Genomic DNA, 25,182 nt, shown 5'->3' on the forward strand with positions numbered 1-25,182 from the left:
TCAGCCACTGTCCTCATCAGCATCTTCCTCTTGTTTTGTGGGTTGAGTCAGCCACCTCAGTTTAACGTCACTGCGTAAAGCCTTGAACCTCTCACTGAGCTGAGAGGGAATAAAGACAATATTAGAAGACTGTCTGAATGATATACACACATTTTGAAACTTCTTCTGAAGGCAAGACGGCCTAGGTGAATAGGCAAAATAAAACATTTTAATAGATATCACAATAAAACTTCCAAGTTTGTTATGTACATAAAAACTAAGAAAAAATGTATTCCAAGTTTTCTGAATGTTATGTTTATATATGCAAATGAGGCGTTCACTCAATATTTACACAATATATGTGCCAATTTACATAAATCGCCAAGAACAGAATTGCCAACATTGGTTTCATTTTGTTGATACATTCCACAAGAAACTTTTTACAGAAGGGATTGTGGCTATGTCCTCCTATCAGCCCATACATCAGGAAATACCATCTACAGTCATTAACAAAAAAAAAATCAAACAATATTTTTGGTATGAAATGTACTTTAAACCCAGGTCAACAAACCCTTCTGTAAAAAGAAGCAGGATATAGATAGGAAGAAATGTGGAAAGTTTGGTGAGTATAAGTACTGGAGAAATGGGTATTTCATATCTTGGTGTGTAAGAAAAACGAATTTTTGAGAAAACGGCCTTAATGTTCTGTATTGTAACATTCCATACATTTTTATTTGAAACTGCTATTTATAAACACAACACCTAATCAAACTAAACACATGACTGATAACTGAACAACGCAGCATGAAGTTATTCATATGAAATGAACAGAACTTTGGGCGAATTTATGAGGAATTTAGCAAAATATCACAAAATCTCAAAATTGACGAAAAAAAGGGAAAATTGCATTTTCGGGGGTGCTGTCTCGCCTTAAGGGGCCGTGTCCACCAGACGTGTTTTCAGCGCTCTGGGCGTCTATTTTACATTCAAACCCTATTGAGTTGGGCGCTCACAGCGCTCAGCGCCCTCGGCGGTAAAACGCCCTGGGCGCTTGCTTCTTTTTGTCGCGGCGCTCAGAGCGCTTCGAGTTGAAATCTGTTCAACTTTTAGAACAGCGCTACGCTCGTCAATGTCACTTTTCACCGCACTGACCAATCAGAATCAAGAAGGGGCGGGACTTACGTTACCGACAGCAACACAACCGGAGACGTGGCTCGGTTTATATCATGACCCACACTTGTGTTGAAGGTAGGCCGACCTCAGGGTCCATGTCAAAAGCTGCCGCTAATGCTATTGTGTATTTCTGACACTCGTTGTAGTGTTTACATTAAACAAGGCCGGAACACGGAAGTGTCAGAGGACTCGTTTTGTAACCTAGCAACAGCGGCATTCTGACGAGGGAGAGAGAGAGCGCTAAGCGCTGGGAAAGCAGCGCTGAGAGCGCTGTCAGAGCTGAAAACGCGTCTGGTGGACACAGCCCCTAACACTGTGTTCATTAGAGCTGGGGAGCATACATCAGTCCGACTGCCCAAAAGTCCGACATTTCTCCGAATACCCATTCTACAGTGTTAGGTTTAGGGTAAGGTTAAGGGTTAGGGCTACTTAAGTCGGAGAAATGGTAGGTCGGACTAATGGACGCAAAAATAAAGAAATGTATGGTCGGAGAAATGGGTAGTCGGACAGACGTCATGCGCCCATTAGAGCTGGCTGGAATGTTAAGGGACTCTGGCTGAGGTCTGATGCTGATGCCTTTTGCCTATGATCTGATGTTTATGTCTAATGCCTGAGGTTGGATGGTGATGTCTGGGCTTGTATCACAAAGTATCTTAAGGCTAGAGCTCATAACTGTTGGCTGTGTCAACCCTAACTGTAGGACACCTATTTTTTCATATTAAAAGTCTTACATGGCCACTTATACCACACGTATAAGTAGCACCTATGTTGTCGAGAGGATTCCTCCCTAACATCAAATTACAAAGTGTCATTAAAGGGCTGCTGTCATTCCACATTGCAATGTTTTGAATGTTCTTAAACAATACACTATTATTTACCTGCTGAAGGATCTGGCTGTTGGCAGCTGGCTCTGAAACGTCACTAACAGTCTGAATATTCATCCTCACCAAGGTCATCTTCACTCTCAAGTCTGAACAGTAAGAAGAACATATTAACAATCCATAGTAGGAAACATTATTGTTGTTTGCTGTCTGTATTGCATTGTTCATGTGTGTGTGTGTGTATACCTTTATAGCACCAGAAGGGGAACTTATAGTTACAGCTAATATCATGCCAATCATGGTTTGAGATCTCAACAGCACAGTACTGGTTGTAGGCATAGTTATTTGGCTGTCCACTTATCCAGTTTCTGAATGAGCTGCTGCTCTTGTCGGACCATCTCCACGATGCCCTGTACAAGCCAATCCACACATGATTTGATGAAATCACTGATACCATTTCTGCATTCTCCAGGGCATTCTCAATCATAGCCAGGTCTGTATGGTATCTTCTGCAATACGTCTGGCCATCCCTCCATGTCATTGAATTGTTTATTGCAGTATATGATCTCTGGCCCGAGGGATTTGCATCTACAACAGAGAAAAAGTAAAGCTACTGTAAGCAATTCAGCAGCATTAAAGCAGGAGTAAGCGATATTTTTGTGTTAATATAAGTCTTAAATAGTTATATCTTCCGACAGCAATCACTTACATAGAGTGTTTGGACCGAAACACGGGTCTCTCAGTCACTCTGCTCTGCTCTGAGCCGAGGAGAAAACATTTCTCGTATCCTACAACCTTTATCCAATGAGGAGAGAGAACGGCATGCAGGGCTGTGTGTGCAGCCAAGAGATGCGCCTGAATGTGGTGATGTAGGGACGAGGGCGGGGGCTGCTAAGTAACTCCATTGGCTGACAAAGACGTTATGGTGCGTTCAAGGCAACCCGTAACTCGTGTTTTTCCGACCTGTTAAAGGGATAGTTCAACATTTTGGCAAATTGGCCCATTGCCATAATCGCTATAGTCATAGCAGTAGGTTCGTTACCTTTATTTGTTGGTGTAAGCTATTTTTAGAATGGCGGAGTGGAGCGGCAGGCTGCTCAGAGCTACACTACGGAGGCTAATGGAATTTCTTGGTTTCCCTCATCAAACTCATCAAATACACAATCCAAAAACTCCCAAACGCTGTTGTGGACAAGTTGTGACCTGCACATTCACCACGCTATGAGATAATAACGGAACATTACGAGACGGAGATGTTTTAGAGGTAAATTCATGCAAAACCGCTGATGTGCGTTGCCTTCAGGGACAGTTTTTCAGCAAGCAGTCTATGCATTTACCTCGAAAGCGGCTCAGTTTCGTAACGTTCCATTATTATCTCATAGCGTGGTGAATGTGCAAGTCACAACTTGTCCACGAAAGCGTTTTTGAGTTTCTGGATTTTGTATTTGATGAGTTTGATGAGGGAAACCAAGAAATTCCATTAGCCTCCATAGCTTAGCTCTGAGCAGCTCGCCGCTCTGCTCCACCATTCTAAAAATAGCTTACACCGACAATTAAAGGTAACGAACCTACTGCTATGACTACAGCGATTATGGCAACGGGCCAATTTGCCAAAATGTTGAACTATCCCTTTAAGTTGTATCAGTTCGATCTGGTACGAGTTCACGGGTCAGAAGTTACGAGTGGCCGTTACAGTGACTTTCACAGGTAAAACAGGTCGGAAAAACACGAGTGGGTTGCCTGCAACGCTACAAAGTCGTAAGTCGTGACTTGAAGCTGTAATTTACGGTTTCAAAAGCCTGCCTGGAACGCAGCATTAGCCAAAACGACCGGATCGCTTATTAAAATTTGTATTATTATACAATATGTATATTCTTAGTGTTTTTTCTCTCTTCCTTTCTAACCAGCTCTGGCAGGCAAACATGAAATCTGGTGCACGCCCAGTGTATTTTCTCTTGCGCTTGCTCTTTCTCTGTCCAGTCTGCTCCCGATTCACATGTAAAACTAAATGTTATATGAAAACACTAACCAGTGAGTGAGAAAAAAAAATGGATGCGTGAAAACCAAGAAATGGAAACATTGTAATAATTCCTGTGACCAAAACTGACCACAGTGGTCTATAACAGTTGTTTATATGAGGTTTTCAATATGAACGCTATGGCGGTCCAAGGAATACTTTTAGTTAATTTTCGTTTCTTTTGGATTTTTGTGCGTATTATGGAGCCGTTTTGGTCTATGTTTGTAAGTCTTTTTCTCCACTGGATTATATATTCTAAAGATGCAACAAGTGGGGTCGGAGTGTGTGATTGAAAACCACCACGGTCTGCTCCCCGTCGAGACTTTGTGTTTATTAGTTTTAAAACATCATACGTCATATATGTCAAACAAGAGATTACAGTTTACGGAGCGCGTTTGAGCCGCGGACTCCGAGACGAGAGGAGAATGACAACGGGTCCGAGCCTCTGATCAGCAGGTTTGGTTTTTAGCCAGGAGCCTCCACTCTCCCTGTAACAAGCTACAAGTCATTTGTCATTACAATTAGTCCCAAGCAGTTTAAATGAAACATAAGGTAAATATCCTGCATATTTTCTCTTTTCTGTGCTCCTCTGACCAGATCGCGTCCATAGCGGTGTGTTGGCAACGGTCTGTCATACAGAAATAACAAAGTAACACACACGCATCACATTATGAAAGTGGGTTACACCCCGCCCTTCCGAAGCCCCGCCTTTCCGACAATAGACTTCCATTCATCGTAATAGCGGGGTTTTCTATTTTTTCTAAAGACCCCGCTACTCCGAAAAGGCTATTGGGGGAAACCCCCAGCGCGCAGTGCGCATTGATCCTTTTTTCCTTTTTGGGGTCAAACGGATCATGTGCATAATTAACTGCAAAACAAGCAAATACTTCATATTAATGACATATAACGTTCATTATGCTTCTAGCCTGTCTAGCCTCTACCTGGTCTTTTTTTACTAAACTTAACCAACTCCTTTCTTCATTGCCTAAGCCCAACCAAAGCATCTCCCTCAGTCAGCTGTCAGTGCGAGCGGCGGCTGCAGCAGCCTCGCGCCCGTGTGAGCTCAAGCCGGCTTCAGCCGTGCTCGAGCGGAGCAGGGGGGGAGAAAAAGAAAAAAAGTGTATTTCTATTACTGTGTGGGAGATCTCCAACAACGGAGTCGGGGAGAAAGCAAGTGGGACAGATCTGCCCAGTCCCTGAGCAGCGCACGTTTCACAGACAAGCCACAAAGCAGAATGTAAACAACGTCACGCGGTTCAGCACCTTGGACAGCTGCGGGGGGGAGGAGGGGGTGTCGGAGTAGCGGTGTTTCGAAGTGGGGCTATTTCGGAACAGCGGGGTGTCGAAGTGGAGGGGTGTCGGAATGCAGAGCTGTCCCCATGAAAGTGCTTGTGATTTTTTTTTTTTTATTAGGTCGGAGGGTTATATCTCACACAGGCTTCGCCCTCTACTGGACTCTATGGGTATATCTCTCCTCCAATCGCGTACGCGCGATGGCCCACTGAAATTTGCATGTACGTAGCCGGCCAGGATGGCGTGCCTACCTTTCCCGCCCTTTAGCGGGCTATATAGATAGATATCACGTGACGTCACACAGCGTTCGCAGCCGGTCACAGCGCCATCTTGGGTACCGACTTCCAAAGGCAGTCTATGGGCTGTGACCTAATACATCCATGGCTGTGACATCAAATCTCACAAAAATAGTGGATAAACCTTTTTTTATTACATGGCTCTATTGAATGTCGTATTCCGATAATTTATTGATATTTCTGATATTTATTTACATCTTGATTTTGCATTTAACAGTCTGTTATTCCTGTTTAACAGATCGTTGCTAAGTAAAATACACTAGGTAGGGACACCGCTCTGATCAGCGCAGCACAGAAAAGAGAAACTATGCAGGATATTTACTTTCTGTTTCATTTTTTACCGTCATTAAACAGCTTGGGAGACATGTACGCCAAGGGAGGCTGCCTCACTCTACTGAGTGTGAGCAGCACGTACGTTCACGTTGCTTTCGTGAATTGTAAACACACAGACGCCCCCTCGGTTTTAGCGTCCAGCAGTTTAGCGGCTAATTCAACAGCAGTGATGGATAACTGTACCGGAGAGCCTCAACATGAGCTTCATCTGAGGAATAAACGGCAGCTTTTACCTGACGGGAGACCGACGCCTGAGCTACGGTAGCTAACAGCTAGCAGCTAGCAGGTTTTTACCTACTTTTCCTCTCTCCCTCCCTCCCTCCCTCCCCCCTTTCTTATCGCACACACACGGCCCAGGTTGTCTGTCATATCTGTTGTAAACCTTGTAATAACAGCTTGTTGAGTACAGTTAACACTATTGTTGCCTCGGTTTGAGTGTGGATTATTAATTGTTAACGGTTTGTTTAATGTGAGTGGTGGTCATCGCGTCCTGATGAGTTGGGTTTTAATAACAGCTGATAACGTAACTGTGTAGATGGTGTGGATTGTGATGAGAAGGTGTTGCACATATTTTAAGACTTATCAGTGCAAACCATTGTGCAAAACCTGTTTGTTGTGACTTTTTGCGTGATAAGATGATTTGCCGAATTCTTCTTCCATTCCTGCAGCCTTTTGTCTCAATGTTAACGATGGCAAAATGTCCAGATATTTTATTACTTTATGAAAATAAATGTCTGTGAGTTAAAAAGAAGTGGGCTACGCATTTCTGATTTGATTTGGCTTTTCGTGTATTTGGAGGAGAGACAGAGCGAGCGAGAGAGAGAGAGAGAGAGACGAGGAGGTCCGCTGGGTGAGCTAGATTAACTTTTAACGGGAGAGAGAGCGGCGCACCGCGCTGTCAAAGATCGTCTCAGCAGAAATGGTGTGTGCTTTCAAGGCAAGGCCATCAAAATGAGAAATATCCATATCCAAACTACATCAGGCAGCAGTCATTTCTGGTCAGAGAGGATGTGGCTGCACTGAGCTGAATAGAGGTTAACTCAGTGTTCGGTACCCAGCATGGCGGCGGCCCGGTGGAACGCACCGTGACGTCACCTACTGATAAGTATCTATAAGCAGATGCACCACCAGCTGCCCTCATTCCTTTTTACTTCAGCGTCGGCGAGTGCCCACTGTCACACTAGCTCCGAGGATGGAGTCGCTGCTTCAGGAACAACGCCTCTGCCGGCCTGCCTTAACGGCATCATCACCCCGGCAGACCTACATCTTCTTTGCTTCGAGCGTCTCGGGAGGAAGCGCGCCACCGCCGGGCTGGAGCAGCGACGGCAGGAGGAGGACGCCGCTCCAGCGTACACCACCTCCACGCCGCCTGATGAAGCTTCGCCGCCCAGACCCGCCTCAGCCTCTGCTGCAGACTCGCCGCCGCTACGAGACGAGGAGGATGAACTCTCCCTCTCCGACGGCTCGACGGTGTTTGGCGCCGCTTCTATCAAGCTCAACTTCCCGTAAGTCATGACGACTGCAGCGGAGTGTGTCGGGCTTCCCCTGCCCCCCCCCCCCCACTGCCCCCGAAGCCGGTGAGCCGCCTCCGCGTGTGCAGGGCGAGACGGAGACTGTGTTCCCCGGTGTGCCCCCGCTCGAAGACGCTCTGGCTGTTCTCATTATCCCGCACTCAGCCGGCTGGTCAGGACACAGAGAGCTACTACCACCGCTGCTGCAGGATAAGGACACGCTGGAATATTTTGACAAGATATTCCAGCTGGGCGCGCAACTAGCAGCAGCAGCAAACAACCTCGGTGTGTTGGGCGTAGCAGCGGCGGCTTCACTCTCGCGCGACGCCCCCCCCTCCCCTGACACTATGGAGTATCTTGGCCGGACCATCGGTCAGATGAACAAGACAGGGAGTTGCTACTGCTGCCGGACGAGTGATGTCACTGTCGGGCGTCGGCTCTCGCCACGTCTGGCTAGGTCTCACCACCCTCCCCAGAAGGGACCGAGAGGATCTTCTGGCTGCACCGGTCTCTACTGACGGTCTCTTTGGCTCCTCACTATGGTGACGCAGCGGCTAAAGAGGCTGGAGGAGGAAAAGGCGCAGCTGAGCCGTCATCTACCGCTCGCTGTCGCCGCCAAGCAGAAGGGAGAGGTCAAGCTGCCCCGCCGCAACGCTACGGCGAGGCGGAGAGATCGCCGCCAGCGAAGAGGCTTCTCCGCGGCGGATCCCACAGCTGACCCACAGCCGGCCCCAGCGGGCCCGCCGCAGCAACGCCCCGCACGGGACCCCAGCGCGTCCCGTCCCGCGGCGGCTCGCAGCACACCCAGGCCGAAGCTGTCCTGGGGCACACAGCGACCAAAGTGACAGTTAACGGGAGGGACGACGCCGGCAGACTGCCTCGCCGCCCTCCCTCATTGTTCATATGGTTCTGTATGTTCTGCTTGTGTTCACTGTTCTGTGGATGTGAAAAATGTTTTTATTAAAACATGTTACTCCACTAACAGAGCAAAAATTCCCCCTCCCACCTCCACCATGCTCCCCGCTTGCCGCGCAGCCCCGGCCGGTGTAGTCACCGCTACACCGTCGGTCAGGCTGCCGGTGGCTTGTGTTACACCATCACATCCCCGAAGCGGGCCCGGCAAGCAAGGCCCCCCGGTCACGGTTTCACAAGCACACTCACACAACACACCCTCTACCGTCCCCGTTGTGGGAGACGCGGTAGAGCGGAGCACCGTTGTCAACCGGGTAAAAGCTACCGTTGTCCCTCTATATGAGCGCTACAACCGGCGAGGCTGCACAAGAAAACATCGCTCCCCACTGGTTGTAGCGACCACACAGTTAGCCCCGCGCGCTGCTAGCCGACACCGTGTCACTTCCACGGTGCGTCCGGCTCAGCGTGTTGACCGGCTGACGAGCGATGATTGTCACCGCCGAGCTAACGGCTACAGCGGTGACAAGCATCGTTCGCAGCAGCACGGCAGGGCTGTGTTTCCGGACAATGAGACGGCTGCCTCACGCTCGTTTAACCCACGCCGCTCCAGTGAAGCGGCCGGGCTAACACGAACTGTCTCCCCGATAAACAGCAGTGGAGCGGCCAACGTGCCTGACCGCTCTGGTCCTGTGACTGTTATTTCCACGGGCGGATCTAACAGCAGCAGGGACGTCATGACGGTGAGGTGCCGGGCGGCGGTGGTGCGTTCAGGTGACACCACGCCGGCTCGGACAACAGAGATGCGTTCACGGACGGCCCCGCGAGCTCGGACAACGGGCCTGGTGCGTTCAGGGACGACTCAGCCCTTTCACAGAGGGCCCCCCATGGGCCAAACTCCCGTTTATGGCGGGTTTGGCGGCGGAGAGGGCCGAAATTGTGTACCACAGCTTTCTAGAAGCTGCTCCACAGCTGTCTGCGCGTCCTCTCACGTGTTTTTACGAAGCATGGCAGAGCAGCTGCGTACTGACAGACTGGCTGGACAGGACCCTCAGACTAGGATATTCTCTCCAGTTCTGCGGGCTCCCCCCAGCGTTCAGGGGCATACAAGAGATGAATCTATCCTCGCAACAAGAGATAGAGTTCCTCGAGGGGGAAATTCAGGACCTGCTATCAAAACAGGCCGTGTCAATTGTCCCTCTTCACGACAAGGAACAAGGTTTTTACTCCCCATACTTTTTGGTTCCCAAAAAGACAGGGGGCTACAGACCCATCCTGGACCTCCGTGCCCTGAACACACGTATCGGTCGCAAAACGTTCCGCATGCTAACCACAAGGAGGCTGCTGGAACTCGTCCAACCAGGCGATTGGTTCTCAACCATCGACTTGAAGGACGCTTATTTTCACGTCAAGGTGGCACCAAAACACAGGAAGTTCCTGCGTTTTGCATTCCAGGGAACAGCCTACGAATACAACAGGCTGCCATTTGGCTATTCCCTGGCCCCTCGTACGTTCAGCAAATGTGTGGACGCAGCGCTACAACCGCTGCGCAGCCAGGGGATGAGGGTCTTCTTTTATCTGGACGACCTCATCGTGATGGCCAGGTCCAAACAATGGGCCATTTTTCACACAGTTCAGTTGATACTTCACCTGACCAAGTTGGGTTTTGCCATCAACTGGAAGAAGAGCAACCCCCAACCAAACCAGCGGGCCGAATACTTGGGGATTGTGCTCGACTCTGTCAGCCTGAGAGCCACTCTGTCGGAGTCCAGACGGACAGCCCTACAGCAGGAGGTTCTCAAGCTGCAACAGGGTCCACGTGTCACAGCCTTGACCGTCATGCAAGCACTGGGGCACATGGCAGCAGCTCACCCGGTGGTTCCACTAGGACTGCTGCACATGCGTCGCCTGCAGAGATGGTTCGCCAGCCTACGCTTAGACCTCAAGAGGCAGAAGTTTCAGCTGCTGACTGTCCCCCCAACAGTGCGGGGCAACCTGCAGTACTGGGGGTCCCCACGACATTTGTTGACCGGGACACCACTAGGACGAGTGACCTCGTACACGTTGGTGTTCACGGACGCCTCCCTGATGGGGTGGGGAGGCACCTGCCTGGGGAGGGCGATAGATGGTGTGTGGCCTCCGGGGGAGGACCGCCACATCAACCTCCTCGAGTTACAGGCAGTGTTCCTGGTTCTCCAACACTTCAGTCACCTGTTAAGGGGGAGACACGTGTTGGTGAGGACCGACAATCGCACCACAGTTGCTTACATCAACAGACAGGGCGGTGTACATTCCGCTGCCCTGTTAGCGATGGCGGAGAACCTGTGGTCATGGGCTTCAGAGCACCTACAATCTCTGAGAGCCCTCCACGTTCCAGGAATCGAGAACAGGGGGGCCGACCTCATGTCAAGGGGCAGCTCCCTGGAAGACGAGTGGAGACTGCAACCAGAAGTGGTACAGCAGATCTGGACACGATTCGGGAGGGCAACGGTGGACCTGTTTGCCAACAGGTCGAACACCCACTGCCCCCATTGGTTCTCCCTGAGCCCGCAAGACCATCCACCCTTGGGGGTGGACGCGTTTGCACACGCTCCATGGCCAAGAGGGCTACTTTATGCCTCCCCCCCCCTCCGTCTCATCCCCCAGCTACTGGAGAGAGTGAGAGTGGAGCGGCTGAGGGTCATTCTGGTGGCTCCCGACCGGCGGTCGGCTCCGTGGTACGCAGAGCTGACCACAATGATGGCGGCCCCACCATGGCCCATTCCCCAAATCCGGGGGGCGCTGTTACAGGAGGCAGGCGCGATACAGGCGCTGCCGATCCTGGGCCAGTCGCTTCAAGCCTGGGCCCTGAAAGGGACAGGTTAATGCGGACTGGGCTGGCAGGTGGTGAAAATCATCCAAGCGGCTAGGGCTGGATCCACCATTGCCTGTTACAGGGCTAAGTGGTTAGGTTTCCAGCATTGGTGCGAAGAGAGGGAAGTGGACCCACTGACATGCTCAGTGGGAGACACTCTTTCCTTTCTACAGCTTTTGGTTGATAGAGGGCTGTCTCACGCGACTGTTAAGGTTTACGCTGCAGCCATCTCATCATGCCATGAAGGGTTGGGCGGAGGTCCAGTCTTCGCCCACCCTCTGGTAAAACGGTTCCTGCAGGGGGTCAGAAGGCTACGACCAGTGGCACGCACTTCTGTACCACAGTGGGAATTGCCACTGGTACTCGAGGCCCTCACAAGGGAGTTGTCGTTCAAGACAGCGTTGCTTCTTGCTCTGACGTCAGCCAAGAGAGTGAGCGAATTGTGTGCCCTGTCAGTCCACCCGAGTTGTTTACTCCTTCGCGGGGACCGCAGTGGTGCCATCCTTAAACCGAACCCCTCCTTTCTTCCTAAGAACATAAGGAGCTCATTTCGGTCCAGAATCATCCAGTTGGAGGCTTTTCACCCTCCCCCTCATGAGGATTCGAGGGAGGCGAAACTGCATCTCCTATGCCCTGTGCGTGCGTTGACATACTATGTCGACCGAACAGCCACTGTCAGGAACACCGACCAGTTGTTTGTGTGTTATGGTGACGGGACGGCTGGCAGAGCCCTGTCCAAGAAACGCTTGGCGAGGTGGATGTGTGAATGCATCCTCTCAGCCTACAGTCAAGCGGGTCGAGAATCGTCCACTGTGGTCCGGGCGCACTCCACAAGAAGTGTGGCGACGTCTACGGCCTTGTTCAGTGGTGCGAGTGTTGAGGACATATGTACGGCGGCATCGTGATCTTCACCCTGCCCGTTCATAAGGTTCTATCTCTTGGATGAATCAGGCTCCTTCTCCAGGTCTGTGCCCTCTCCAGGTAGGGTCACAGGACATGTGAGAGGAAGGGTGTGTCAAGTGTTTTAAATACTTGATCCCCACAGGGTGTCATGCACCTGCATTGGACTGTGCTCTGCTAGGACACTGTCAATGAGGTGCGCAGGAGGTCTAGGGTTGAGACCAGTGTTTAATTTGTAAATCATGAGGTGCCGGAACGCAAAGTACATATGACAGCTCAGGGATGACGAGACGGGCAGAGGTCCCGGAACGTATGCGGCGCATGTCGGGGGGGGGGGCGATGATGGCGGACATGCCATGCTGTGGGACACAAGCCTCAATTTCAAATATAGGCTATAGCCTACTCTGTACAGCACAGGCAAATGCCCACATCACCACAGGCAGGAATTTTCTCAACAGGTCAAAACAAACAAAAAAAAGAGCTTATAATAAATCACACAAATCTTTCTATTATTCAAAGATTGGCACGGCAGCCTATTAATAGACAGTATGCTCAGCTCAGTTGTGCAGCAAAACCTGAATTTTCCATAAGAAGCCAGGGATAGTAAGTCTGCTTCAGCTTGAACTGAGCTGCTGTCCAAACAGTTGTGCATCCCATCCCTGACCTGTCGCTGGACGTCCCACACTACTCTCCGCTCACTGCCTCTCCTCTTCTTCTGAACCTCCCTGCTGTCAGCGGGCTGATGCCAGGGTCCAGCCTGTTGCTCCGGCCACTGTTTCCCATAGTTTCAAATAAATTACGTCCGCCACGAATAGATTTTTCGGCAATATCGTTCCGTTCATTCATCTCGCTCTTTCGCCGTTATTGGCGCGCGCGGCACACACACGCACACACACGCATGCATACACACATGCACACACACACACGCACGCACACACACACACACACACACACAGGCAGAGAGGGGTGGAGAGAGAGAGAATGGCGAGTGCAGCAGTGCACAGCGCGGTAGAAGCGAAACTATACCGGTCAGTGCGTCAACTTCAACAGATCTACAACTCTTTCAAATGACGTTAAATCTATAAACAACATGGAATTATGGGGATTTGTTCTGTAAATTAATAAATACATATTATTTTATTTTAAACATTTTTAAAACGTTTTTTTTAATGAGAGGTGCCGGATCTGCCCAAATAAGTACCGGAACACAGGGAGGCCAAAATTAAGAGGTGCCGGATCTTGTTCCGGCAGGATCCGGCTCAAATTAACCCCTGGTTGAGACCCCTGCGAGGTTAGACCACAACTTCACCCAGCCTAGTCAGGTGCTGCTAACTGGGATGAAGTTGGACCCGTTATCACTCCATACGGTGGTTAAGATTAATAAAGTGGTGACTGGGTCTTGGTACCTAACTGGTAGCTGGTGTGGTCAGTGGGCGGAGCCTATCCCGCGGCAGGGAGTACATAAATCGGGGCTTCGCCTACTGTACCCATAGAGTCCAGTAGAGGGCGAAGCCTGTGTGAGATATAACGAAGGTTACGATATTGTAACCCTAGTTATATTAACACAGGCAGAGCCCTCTACTTAGGGCCCTGCCGCTCTTTCGCCTTACGCTGAAGTTTGGTGGAATGAGGGCAGCTGGTGGTGCATCTGCTTATATAGCCCGCTAAAGGGCGGGAAAGGTAGGCACGCCATACTGGCCGGCTACGTACATGCAAATTTCAGTGGGCCATCGCGCGTACGCGATTGGAGGAGAGATATACCCATAGAGTCCAGTAGAGGGCTCCGCCTGTGTTAATATAACTAGGGTTACAATATCGTAACCTTCGTTTTCCCCCTACCTGTTTATTGACAGGGCTGATACTGACAGAGGACACAGATTGTGATTGACAGAGGGAGATAGCCTGATTTTTTTTTTAAAGGTAAACACAACACTTATCAGTCTAAATAGGCATCTAAAGGTGTATTAATTAAATTCAATTTTCCCGCAGACAGCGGCGAGAGAGAGAGAGAGAGAGAGAGAGAGAGAGAGAACTGCTGCTTGCGGGGTGGGCAGGGTGGGGTGGGCTCTCCGTGATCGTGGAGTGGAGAGTCAGCAGCTGGATTTCGCACAGTCAGTAGGCTATTAGTAGATATAAACAACAACAACCAACACAACGACCATTATTCATTGCGTTATTACATTTTATTACATTGAAAATTTAAGATTTTCACTTCCCCACAAACGTAATAAATCTCCGCAAACGTAATAGTTATTACATTTGTGGGAAATCACGTATTATGTTTGTAGTAGGCAGGAAAATGTATTACGTTTGCAGGATTATTACATTAAAAGCTGCATATTTTTATTACGTTTGTGGGCATTATTACATTGGCGGGCGTTACACGCGCATATTAAGAAAAAGTCACAGACTACGAGACCTGTAGTTGTAATGGAAACAAGTTGTTCACATAAAAAGGTCTGTCAGAGCATGTACTGTTAAGAATATAATTTGTGTTTGCCCTGATACCACATATTTTTGTAACGCTGTACTTTTGTTACTTTTACCTGACTACACCTTTAACAATTTGTATTTGTTACTGCAAAGTCATTTTGGGCTCTTGCAGTTTTGGTTTTTATAATCCCTTGAGGAATATTATGTTCACTTACTCCTAGGGCTAGAGACCTACATCACCATTGGGACAAAAGGTCCCCTACTAGAGAATGATGTTTGAAGGTGATGACTTGTTTTTACGATAAAAGTAAAGATTAGGCATGCATTTGTTATGACTTAGCGGCTGATGAAGACTGCAGGCAAATGAGTCTCTCTTTAGGGATTGTAAAATAAGAATGTGTGACTTCCTGCCAGCAGGAACAAATAGGCTGAGGACTGCAGCAAAAATTGTAACCTAGTGGTTTAACTGACCACACCCAAACTGACTCGAAACCTAAAATGACAGAGCAGAGTTATAGGTTGCATTTCAAGTGAGTTTTAGTTTTTTTCTTACCATTGTAGCAAACAAAAGATGTTTTAATGGAACAGCTTTTATCAATCCATCTTCCCTCTCTATCCGTTAATACACAGTTCTGTTGTCCACCCTTATTATTTGGCTCAATGGGGTACCAGTTCTGGTAACCAGTTTCTGATGGTTTACCAGTCGCTGACCATCTCCAGGAGTTTGAATCATTGCTCATAACTCCCTTCCATGATTTTGGGTCATCACTCAGTCCAATCCATACAGATGAAGTGTATCCACTTGGTCTGTTTAACCTGCTCAAGTCATCCGCACTCTCAATGGTTGCCAGATCAGTGTAGTTCTCTCTGCAGTAATTCTGAGCCTCAGTCCAGGTCAGTGACTGGTCGACATAGTGGTATTCTCTAAAGTAGGCGTCAGAGCAGGTAGTGAAGCCAAATCCTAAGGTTTGATGATAGAGAATATATTTAGTTGTAAACTATAATAAATATTTGTGGAATCTTAATAGTAGTAGATGAGAAAAAAAAGAAGAAAACCATTCATACAATCATCACAGAAAATATTGATTGTTAACCACACAAACATTTTGTAAATCCTAGAAACAATTTATGAACGGGATGTGGGTAACTTGTGGGTGTCTCAAAATGAGATTCAAGTGATAAGAAACAAAGATTCAAATGAGAACTTGTTAAAAGTTATACTTAATACACTTACCAAAGGAGACACCAATCAAAAGCAGTATACAGTACATTTCACTGGAGGGGAAAGAAAAAAAAGGAGAGGTAAGAGGCATAAAAGACATGCTACAGGCTTGACCATTGTTTGGCCTATTATTTCCCAAATAGTTGCAGTTTTCAATTGATATACATTTAAACATTAACTGTATTTGTTTTTCTAGTTTAGTTGGACAGGATATACCAGAAATATTAGTTGCTGCATGAAATGTATGCAAATTGTTTCTAATTCCAAAGCTTAAAGTTGAAAGACAAACATATACATTTTAGGTTGATGATCTTGATACTCACACAAAAAACGTGAAAAGAACAGTTGAAAAGTTGAAATCTCTGCAAGCAAATGGTCCTCACTGAGATACTGAAGTATCCAGTGCTCTACTGCGCTCTGATATACTTACATTTAAATATCCAAATGAGGAAGGTGAGGCATTTTCTTTTGTAAAGCTGAATGAAAAGCCTTAGTATTGCCTTACAGTATTCAGATCAACAGTTTTAAACATGACTCTTACAGTTTACAACTAAATATGTCCTCTATCATCAAATTTGAGAGTGCCATAGTGTTGTCATAAGCGAACATTTTGTTCAAAAGAACGAATTGTTTGAGTGGATGAACTGAAGGGAATCACTTCCTAAACTGATTTGTTCTTTCCCAGTTCAGTAAAGCTCAGCAGCGAGTCTGCAGACCGACTGCTGCGTAGTCTGTGAATCACTGAATCACTCGCAAAACTGGTGGAGACTGTCAGACCCTCTCATTGCAAGGGAACAGTGGGTTTTCAGTGGCCCGTCCAGTGAACATACCGTTTATCAGAATGTTGAGTAGGTCTCATTCACTAAACGTTAGTGAATCTTTGTGTAGATTTGCACATAAAAGCTCATGCTACTAAAAACCTACTCCAGATTCATGAACACTGTGGGAATCTCAAATTTGACTGCAAGCATGTGTGTGGCATCCTGTCTACCTGACATCATGATGCAAACAAGGAAAGAGGGATAGAGGGGAAAAAGAGAGATCCGGGATCTGAGCCATTTTGGTTTAAGTGGAGTTACGAGAAATATTTTATCTTCTGTTAGTAGTGGTGTGACTGGGACAGGTAGACCTAAATCAAAGCTCGGAAGGAGGTAACAGATGTTGTGAATAAAGTGTCCTTGGTTTAAAGGGATAGTTCAGCATTTTGGCAAATTGGCCCATTGCCATAATCCCTATAGTTTTAGGAGTAGGTTTGTTACCTTTAATTGTCGGTGCATGGTGTTTTTTAGAACGGCGGAGCAGAGCTGTGAGCTGCTCAGAGCTACGCTACGGAGGCTAATGGGATTTCTTGGTTTTCCTCATTAAATTCATCAAATACACAAACAGAAAGTTACAGAGCCCCCTGTAACTTTCTGTTCATGTTGAGCCACATTTAAATCTGTTCTTACTTCATGTTTCTACCTGCTTTTTATATTCTGCTGTGTGAGAAGTTTTTGAAGCCCTAAGTTGTTGAAGGAAAGAAAGTTTGATATGAAACTGTTTTTTTTTTTTTTTTTTAATAGAGTAGCCTGATGAATTTAGAATCACATTGGTTCTGTTATTTATTTTTTTAAATCGTGGTATTAAAAGTATCATATCTTGGGAATTTACTGGTATTGGTATCGACTATTGAAATTCTGGTATCGTGACAAGCCTAGAATTCTCAAACACAGATTTAAAATGAAGGTAAACTCCACATATGATATTAGCAAATGCAATGCAAATATGATGCACTTTATTAAGTAGACAAGGACAGGAAAGCATGAATTACAACAAGTGTAGATAATCTTGTTTGTTGCCACAGACAAACAACAACAACCATATTTGTAAAAATTAAATTAGCACTTTAAAAACAAAGACAATGAACAAATTGTAGTTTTATTGTGCACACTGCTAAGGCAGAAGATACAGAAACCTCGTGGCTAGGTATATTAGGAAATACTCTGAATACAAAATTATAGTTCTTGAAAGATATTTAGCCTACATACAGCTGAGCGATTATTAGAAGTAACTATACACAAAGAAAAACCGACACGGTGTTGTCTTTGCTGAAAGTCCAGTGGTTTACCTTCTCACCTGCTGCAGTGACATACAAGTGTCTTCAAATACCCTGTGACATCATTGTTGGGTGGAGCTACAGGTGCAGCACAACATGTTTGTGGCCACACTCATCATGATGCTGACATGAAAGCTTCCACCGGAGAGGGCAGCAAAACACTGGTTTTCAGCCTGCTCTTAGTGACTGTCAACATGATTCTTTACTAGAAGATAAAGGAAGATTACAACAACATTTGTCTCAGACTAAGTCTAATAAAAGAGTATTTGATCCAGTATATTTGATTAACAAAGTCATCTAACTACATTCATTTTGGTTTCCTGCCTTGTGCCTTGAAAATCATGATTGTATTAGGCTATCTGTTGTCCTCATCAGTGTCTTCTATCTTCTATCTTCTCTCCAGGGTTGAGTGACCCATCCCAGTTTCACTTCAACTTGCAAAGTCTTGAACCTTTCACTGAGCTGAGGGGGGATTAAGGCAACAGAAGATGACTGAAAGATACAAAGATTTTGGAAACATTCATCAAACAGAAAATGGACACGTTTCACAGATCAGGTTAAGAAGATGCTTCTTTAGAACGCACTGGACATGAAGTTGTATGACATCCTCCTCATCAGCAGTGATGTGCATCCACAGTGACTTTTGTTTTGCTCTGTGTTAAAAGGAATGTCTTCATCACTAGTTTCATAGTCAGACATGTTTACTTTAACTATTCAAGCATGTAAACACTGTGAAACTTTTTTTTTTTTTTTTTTTACGGACAATGGTTTTGTGATGCAAACAAGCTATTCTTTTGAACACGTATTGTTCTGGGGAGAAAAACGCTTAATTTTTGTGACCCCAGCAAACTAGCCGGAGCTACCTACTTCAACACCCTAAACCAGGCCTGAACTCTGCTCAGATGATTCGGCAAGGCAAGGCAAGGCAAGGCATCTTTATTTACTGTATATAGCACATTTCATACACAAAGGCAACTCAATGTGCTTTACATAAAAACAATTATCAGTAATACAAGAAAAATCAGACACATTAAAAACAACAGTTTAAATGAGAATAAAAAAACAAAACAGGCAGGAAAAAGAAGACAGTAGGGGAAAAGTCACTGTTGATGCACGACACTGCTAATTAATCAATCAATCAGTCTTTATTTATAGAGCACCTTTCATACATGGAAATGCAACACAAAGTGCTAATGAAGATGTCATATAACTTTACGTCAAAAAATCTGAACTATGCCTCCCGCGAAAGAAAAGGTGTTTCCCAGAGTTGCACTTATCACACTCTATGATCTTTCAACAAGAAGGAGATGTGAGATTGAGCTGACCCACTCTCTCCCAACATATCACCTCTATTCTGTTTTCTCTACACTGGCTCCCGGTTTATTTTAGGATTCATTTTAAATTACTGGTTATAACTTACCAGGCCATTCATGGACTAGCCCCCACTTATATTGCTGAACTTCTGAACGAACACACCACACCTAGACCACTTCGTTCCTCAAACCAAGGATGCTGGAAAGTCCAGCAGCTAATGGGAGTCTTTAATAAACAAACAAACAAACAAACAAACAAACCAAGGCCTACTTGCTGTCCAACAGCTAAAAACACACCTGTTTACACTGGCATTTTTATCTATTTCTTGTAACTGTTTTTATTGCTGATTGATTTGTGTTAATTTAGGCTATTCTTGCACTTAACTTTGTAAAGCACCTTGTGACTGTTTTCTGTGAAAAGTGCTCTATAAATAAATTTTCGTCTTCTTCTTCTTAGTGACAAAATGCTCACAAATCCAGCCACATCAGGCAAATCAATATTACACTAAGCAAGGAGGTATTAAAACGGTGTGAATCATATAGCTATATGTTTTATGTACAGTATGTGAGCTCAAAGCTGCGGCACAAGTTAATAATTATAAGTATGAGGAATAACAAGTGTGTTCTTGTATGTGCTTTGCACATCAGACAGGCACACAAATAAAATGAATCATAATTTTTCTGCACACACCTACATCTGCATACATGTATGAGATATTCAGCCCACTCAACGTGCTTTCAGACTGGGAAGTCTAATTAAAGTACCAGCTACCCAGGCTGAGACATCCAGAGTGCAACCTGGTGCAAATTTTGCCCTAAGCCCGGAGCTGCAGCTCTTGGCTGAAATACTATTTTATATAGTGAGGAGCTTCTTGGAGGTGCTGAGAGACAGCACCGACCTCTGCAAGGCACAGCGGTGTTTCCGAGTCGGGGGGGTTTCGGAATGGAGGGCTGTCCCTGTAGTTTTTTCTTTACCTTTAAAGGGACAACGAGGAGTTTTGGAAAGCGAAGTGTTTTCATACTACATTTACCATGAGCCGCCGGGCGCACGGTGAAATTCTTGGACCGGCGAAAGACAGACGTCTTGCCAAGAAGGTTTTCATTCATCAAGAATTAAAGTCAGAGGTTCGAAGACGTAGTTCCGACCATTATTTCCATGACTCGCCGGGCAGCGTCCGCGAAACCGAAAGTAAGGAAACACTGGTCGGCTCGCCAAGCACCTCCACCGTTAATTAAAATAACAAAATAACGATAGAGACAAAACGATATATTTATCGAAAATTGACCCATTAACAAGTGTGGGTAGCGTAGATTCACTCACATTAATATGAGACTTTTTTATAACCGAATAGAAACTCCTCATTGTCCCTTTAAATATTTTTTCTAAATTAATTTAAGCGGTAGAGAAACTGTTAATAAGATTAATCGTGCTGCTGCTGCTGCAGCCTTAGCAGGGCACGATAACTTTCCTGTTTGGGTAGGACCACAGCACCAGAGACCGAGCTCAAGCCCACTCTCCCCGCTCCTCTCACCCACATGTAAGAACCCTGTGCTGGGCTGCACGGCTGGCCAGCCTCCCCTCCAGAGTTCCAGTGACACACAAAACCCCCTTTACTCTGCACCAGTACCAGTACCAACGATGGCAATGGTACCAGCAACGACTCTGTGCTTCTCGATACAGAGATTTAGTTGTGCAGGAACAGGAGGGAGTTTTACCTGCTGGAGAATCTGAGCATTAGTAGCTGGATCTGAAAGGTCAGCAAAGGTCTGAATCTTCATCCTCACCATGGTCGTCTTCTTCATTCTGAGGTCTAGACAAGACCCACAAACCAAGGGGGAAAAAGTTATCACCTTGAGAGAACAAAGAAAAAGCATTTATTTATGATATTGATATATTTTCACCTTTATAGCACCAAAAGTATAGTTTCGTGTGACAGGACACATCATGCCAAGCATGGGTTGAGTCTTCAGCCACACAGAGCTCATGTAGGCCATTTGGTTCATTATATCTCCAGTTTGTGTAGGAGCTGCTGCTGTTGTCAGACCACCTCCATGGTACTCTGTACAAGCCAATCCATACTTCAGATGCTGAGTTTGTTAACATCAGTGATTTCACCTCTGCGTCTTCTTGAGCGTTCTCGATCGTAGCCAGGTCTGTGTGGTGTGTTCTACAATAAATCTGGGCCTCTGTCCATGTCAGTGTCTGTTTAATCAAAGTATAGTTTCTCTGGCCTGGAGGATTTGATTCTGCAACAGAGGAAAAGTAAAGTCAGTGTGAGAAGTTTAGCAGCTTTAGCTCTGAAGAGATGGAAGTGTTCAAAACACAAAACTGGGTTAATACTCCGTCAAAGGTCAAAAAAGAAATAATTTTTTAACACTAAGGAAACATGTTACACTAACAGAAAATTGCCACACAGTCAGCTGAATACAATGAAAATAAAATAGCCTACATGACAAATGAAGTAGCCTACATCATGTCATGTCAGTGGTGTGTGTTGATTTTTAGGCAAGCAGAGACAGAGAACTCCCCCCTCCCCCAGCCACAACTCACAAACTCATTCAGCTGTTCAATAAATCATTCGGTAGCTGAGATATCTCAGCAAGCACATTAATGGAAAACATGAATACATACAGTAAGCCGGAGCACTATATGGCAAAAGTCAAAACACAACAACAAAAAGCGCAACACAACAGCATAAACCACACAATAGAAGTGAACTTAAAATTAAGATAGCGGTTCTTGGTGACGTTGAAAGAAAATTTTAGATTTAAAGGGATAGTTCACCCTAGAATGATATTTCGCTCATTATCTACTCACCCTCATGTTGACTAAGGGCTGGAAGAAGTTTCAGAGTCCTCCGTCCCTTCTCTGAGTTACAGGGGGTCTTAGCGTAGCAGTGCATTTCAAGGCAGCGGTTGTAAAGGGACACCAGAGCTCTTCGTAAAAAAACACACACAAAAAAACATCCAAATACCTCCATGATGCTCGTATGTAATGTCCGTCTTGTGCTGAAGCCCCAAATTGCGTAATTATCCCGAAAAAAATTAAATAAGTCCACATTCCAAGCATGTTTGTAGCATTAGCTCTGTGTCTGTTGTCCGGTCTTCCGCTGCCAGCGCGCATGCGCAAGGTTCGCACTGAGACCGACTCGAGTCTCAGTCTGGTTGCGCATGCGCGCTGGCAGCGGAAGACCGGACAACAGACACAGAGCTAATGCTACAAACATGCTTGGAATGTGGACTTATTTAATTTTTTTCGGGACAATTACGCAATTTGGGGCTTCAGCACAAGACGGACATTACATACGAGCATCATGGAGGTATTTGGATGTTTTTTTGTGTGTGTTTTTTTACGAAGAGCTCTGGTGTCCCTTTACAACCGCTGCCTTGAAATGCACTGCTACGCTAAGACCCCCTGTAACTCAGAGAAGGGACGGAGGACTCTAAAACTTCTTCCAGCCCTTAGTCAACATGAGGGTGAGTAGATAATGAGCGAAATATCATTCTAGGGTGAACTATCCCTTTAAGTAAAGTTTAAGGAAATAAATTAATTTGAAGGAAACAGCTCAAAGTGAACTTTGTGCTAGATAAATTTCTCGTATTATAAGAGGCATTTTATAGAGTACTGGAAAATGACCATGTGTGAGTGTATGTGCATGCATGCAAATGGTCTTGAGTCAAAAGCAAATTAGCAACAACGGCAAATTGGCTTTTGCATCAGTACACTGTGATATCAGTGAGAGGTGTGATATAGCATACTGCTGACCACACCCAAACAGACTTGAAGCTCTCAGCACAGTACAATTTTATATTTTCAACCTGGTTCTTTTTATTCAGTGAACACCGTTTTTTTTTCTTACCATTGAAGCAGAAAAAGTATAATTTGCTGTGACAGTGGTTGTCAATCCATCCTCCTTGGACATAGAAAAACACACAGATGACACGTTCCAAATCATCACTTGGATCAGAGGGGCCCCAGTTCTGGTAACCAGTTTCTGATGTTTTACCAGTTGCTGACCATCTCCATGAGTTTGAATCATTGCTCATGACTCGCCACCAGGATTTTGGGTGATCGGTCAGTCCAATCCACATTAGTGAAGTGTCCCCACTTGGTCTTTTTAACCTGCTCAAGTCCTCCATACTCTCAATGGTTGCCAGATCAGTGTATTTCTCTCTGCAGTATTTCTGAGCCTCGGTCCAGGTCAGTGACTGGTTGACATAGTGGTATTCTCGAACGTAGGTGTCAGAGCAGGAAGTGAAGCCAAATCCTGAGGTTTGATAGAGGACATATTTAGTTGTAAACTATAAGAATCATGTTTGGAACAGTTGATCTGAATACTGTCTCAACACCATCAAAAGGAAATTGAAGGAATCTTAACTCTTACCAATTAAGATCAAAATCAAAAGCTTTGTAGAGCTCATCTCTGATTTCACTGAAAAGTAAACGAGGAAAAAAGTACAGCAGAAACAGTTAAATATTAAGTATGAGATAACAATATAAACAATATACATTACAACTCTATCCAATGGTATATTTGTTGTAATACAACTGAAGATAAATATATAAAATAGAAATGTATATCTAATAAAATATACTCACATGTAAAGAAAATACCATAAACCAAACCGAGAATGTGTGAGGAAATGTCTGCTCCTCTCTCTGAGAAGTGCCTGGTGGTGTGCTGAATTTTAATGTGCACATATTTAAATATTCAAATAAAAAGCGACAACCCTTTGTGTAACTATACTGAATTGTCATGAAAAAGTTACATTTTGTTGCAGATTTATAATCTTGTGTCTACAGAAACCGTGGGGCATTTGTTCATCCATATATGTATGAATTCAGTTCGAAGTCCTTGTTGTTTATGTTTCCAGAGGAAGGCTGAGCTCTAACAGCAAAGCCACTGGTGTTGCACGGTGCAAACAGGCTGTGTGTGGCTGTGGGTTTGACACCCGAACATTTGTTTGCTGTTTGCTGTTTACTGTTGTGATACAGCTGTGGCCTTGGCCTTGTTAGCTTTTATAGCTCCACCAGATGTTGAGAAATGAATGAATGAAATTTAACTGTGCCCTCTGCACAATGCCTGGCTGCGACAGTTGGAACAACTTTAATTCTGTGCAACAATGAGTGTCCACTTGTTGAACAATGTTTCTGCTTCTTCCATGGGGCGCTGGGCTGGGTCGGAAATCCCGCTGTTCATGCACCGAACAGAACCGAGTTTCGTGAACCTGTTCGTGAACACAAAACGGGGCTGTTGGAGCGAGTGGAGATGGGGAGGAGAACAGCGCCGTCTCGTCTGCTGCATCCCACAGGGCTATTAGGCCAACCGCTTCTTCCTCCTAACCACCTGAGAGGAGGTGGGGGGTGGTTGGTCAGACTGGGAGCCCTCTTTGGACTTCTTCTGCCATGGGCCCTTAGGGGTCGACGACCTCGTCGGGGCCTGAGTCGCAGGCTGGGGGATTCTGAAAGCAGGAGGCGGCCGCGTCACCGCTTGAGCGAAGTTTTGGCGGTGGGCCGGAGGGGTGACAGAGGGCGCCCTTAACAGCTCCAAACACTCAGATCAGTTTTGACTGTCCGTGAGGTCACTACGCCGTGCCAGACCGCCCTCTGACCGCCCTCTGACCGCCCTCTGAACGCCCTCTGACCGCCCTCTGACCGCCCTCTGACCACCCTCTGAACACCCTCTGACCACCCTCTGACCACCCTCTGACCGCCGGCCTATTTCGAGTTGTGGAGCGATATCAGCGGAATGGAGAAGTCAATGGAAGACGTTGAAAACATCAGTCCTTGGAGAGAGGACGAAACGAAATGCCTCATTAGATGGGTCATGGTGATCCGTTGTTGTTCTTGTCGCTGTCGCAATTATAAATGACGTCACACAATACACACGCTGGATGATGCCTCCGCTCCGATGTCGTTGCTACAGCAACCTGTCAGTCAATCAGTCAATAATGTGGCCCAGTCTGAACAGAGCCAAATCCAATTTAGACACTTGCTAAAAACAGTGTGGACAGTCAGACACACACACACGC

At 46.1% G+C, this 25,182-nt stretch overlaps 1 protein-coding gene and 1 pseudogene across 1 annotated transcript; both read right to left on the minus strand.

Annotated features, from left to right (window-relative positions):
- Window positions 1-16,742, minus strand: LOC146971548 (C-type mannose receptor 2-like). Its single transcript, XM_085801862.1, has 5 exons — window positions 16,733-16,742; window positions 15,073-15,480; window positions 2,220-2,561; window positions 2,031-2,122; window positions 1-99 (listed from the first exon to the last, which is right to left on the minus strand). The coding sequence occupies exons 1-5, from the start codon at window positions 16,740-16,742 to the stop codon at window positions 1-3; spliced, it is 951 nt and encodes a 316-aa protein (XP_085657988.1).
- Window positions 16,743-18,191: 1,449 nt separating this feature from the next.
- On the minus strand, window positions 18,192-23,571 carry LOC146971549 (secretory phospholipase A2 receptor-like; annotated as a pseudogene).
- Between the last annotated feature and the right edge of the window lie 1,611 nt (window positions 23,572-25,182).

Source organism: Trachurus japonicus, chromosome 16 (assembly GCF_045865225.1).
Source record: "Trachurus japonicus isolate A0001 chromosome 16, Traja_1.0".
Lineage (NCBI taxonomy): Eukaryota > Metazoa > Chordata > Actinopteri > Carangiformes > Carangidae > Trachurus > Trachurus japonicus.

Coding starts and splice junctions, on each gene's coding strand:
- LOC146971548 (XM_085801862.1), bottom strand. Junction 2,562..15,072: donor ATCTTTTGTTTGCTACAATG/GTAAGAAAAAAA, acceptor TCTCTGTTGTAG/ATGCAAATCCCTCGGGCCAG. Junction 100..2,030: donor ACAGCCAGATCCTTCAGCAG/GTAAATAATAGT, acceptor ATTCCCTCTCAG/CTCAGTGAGAGGTTCAAGGC.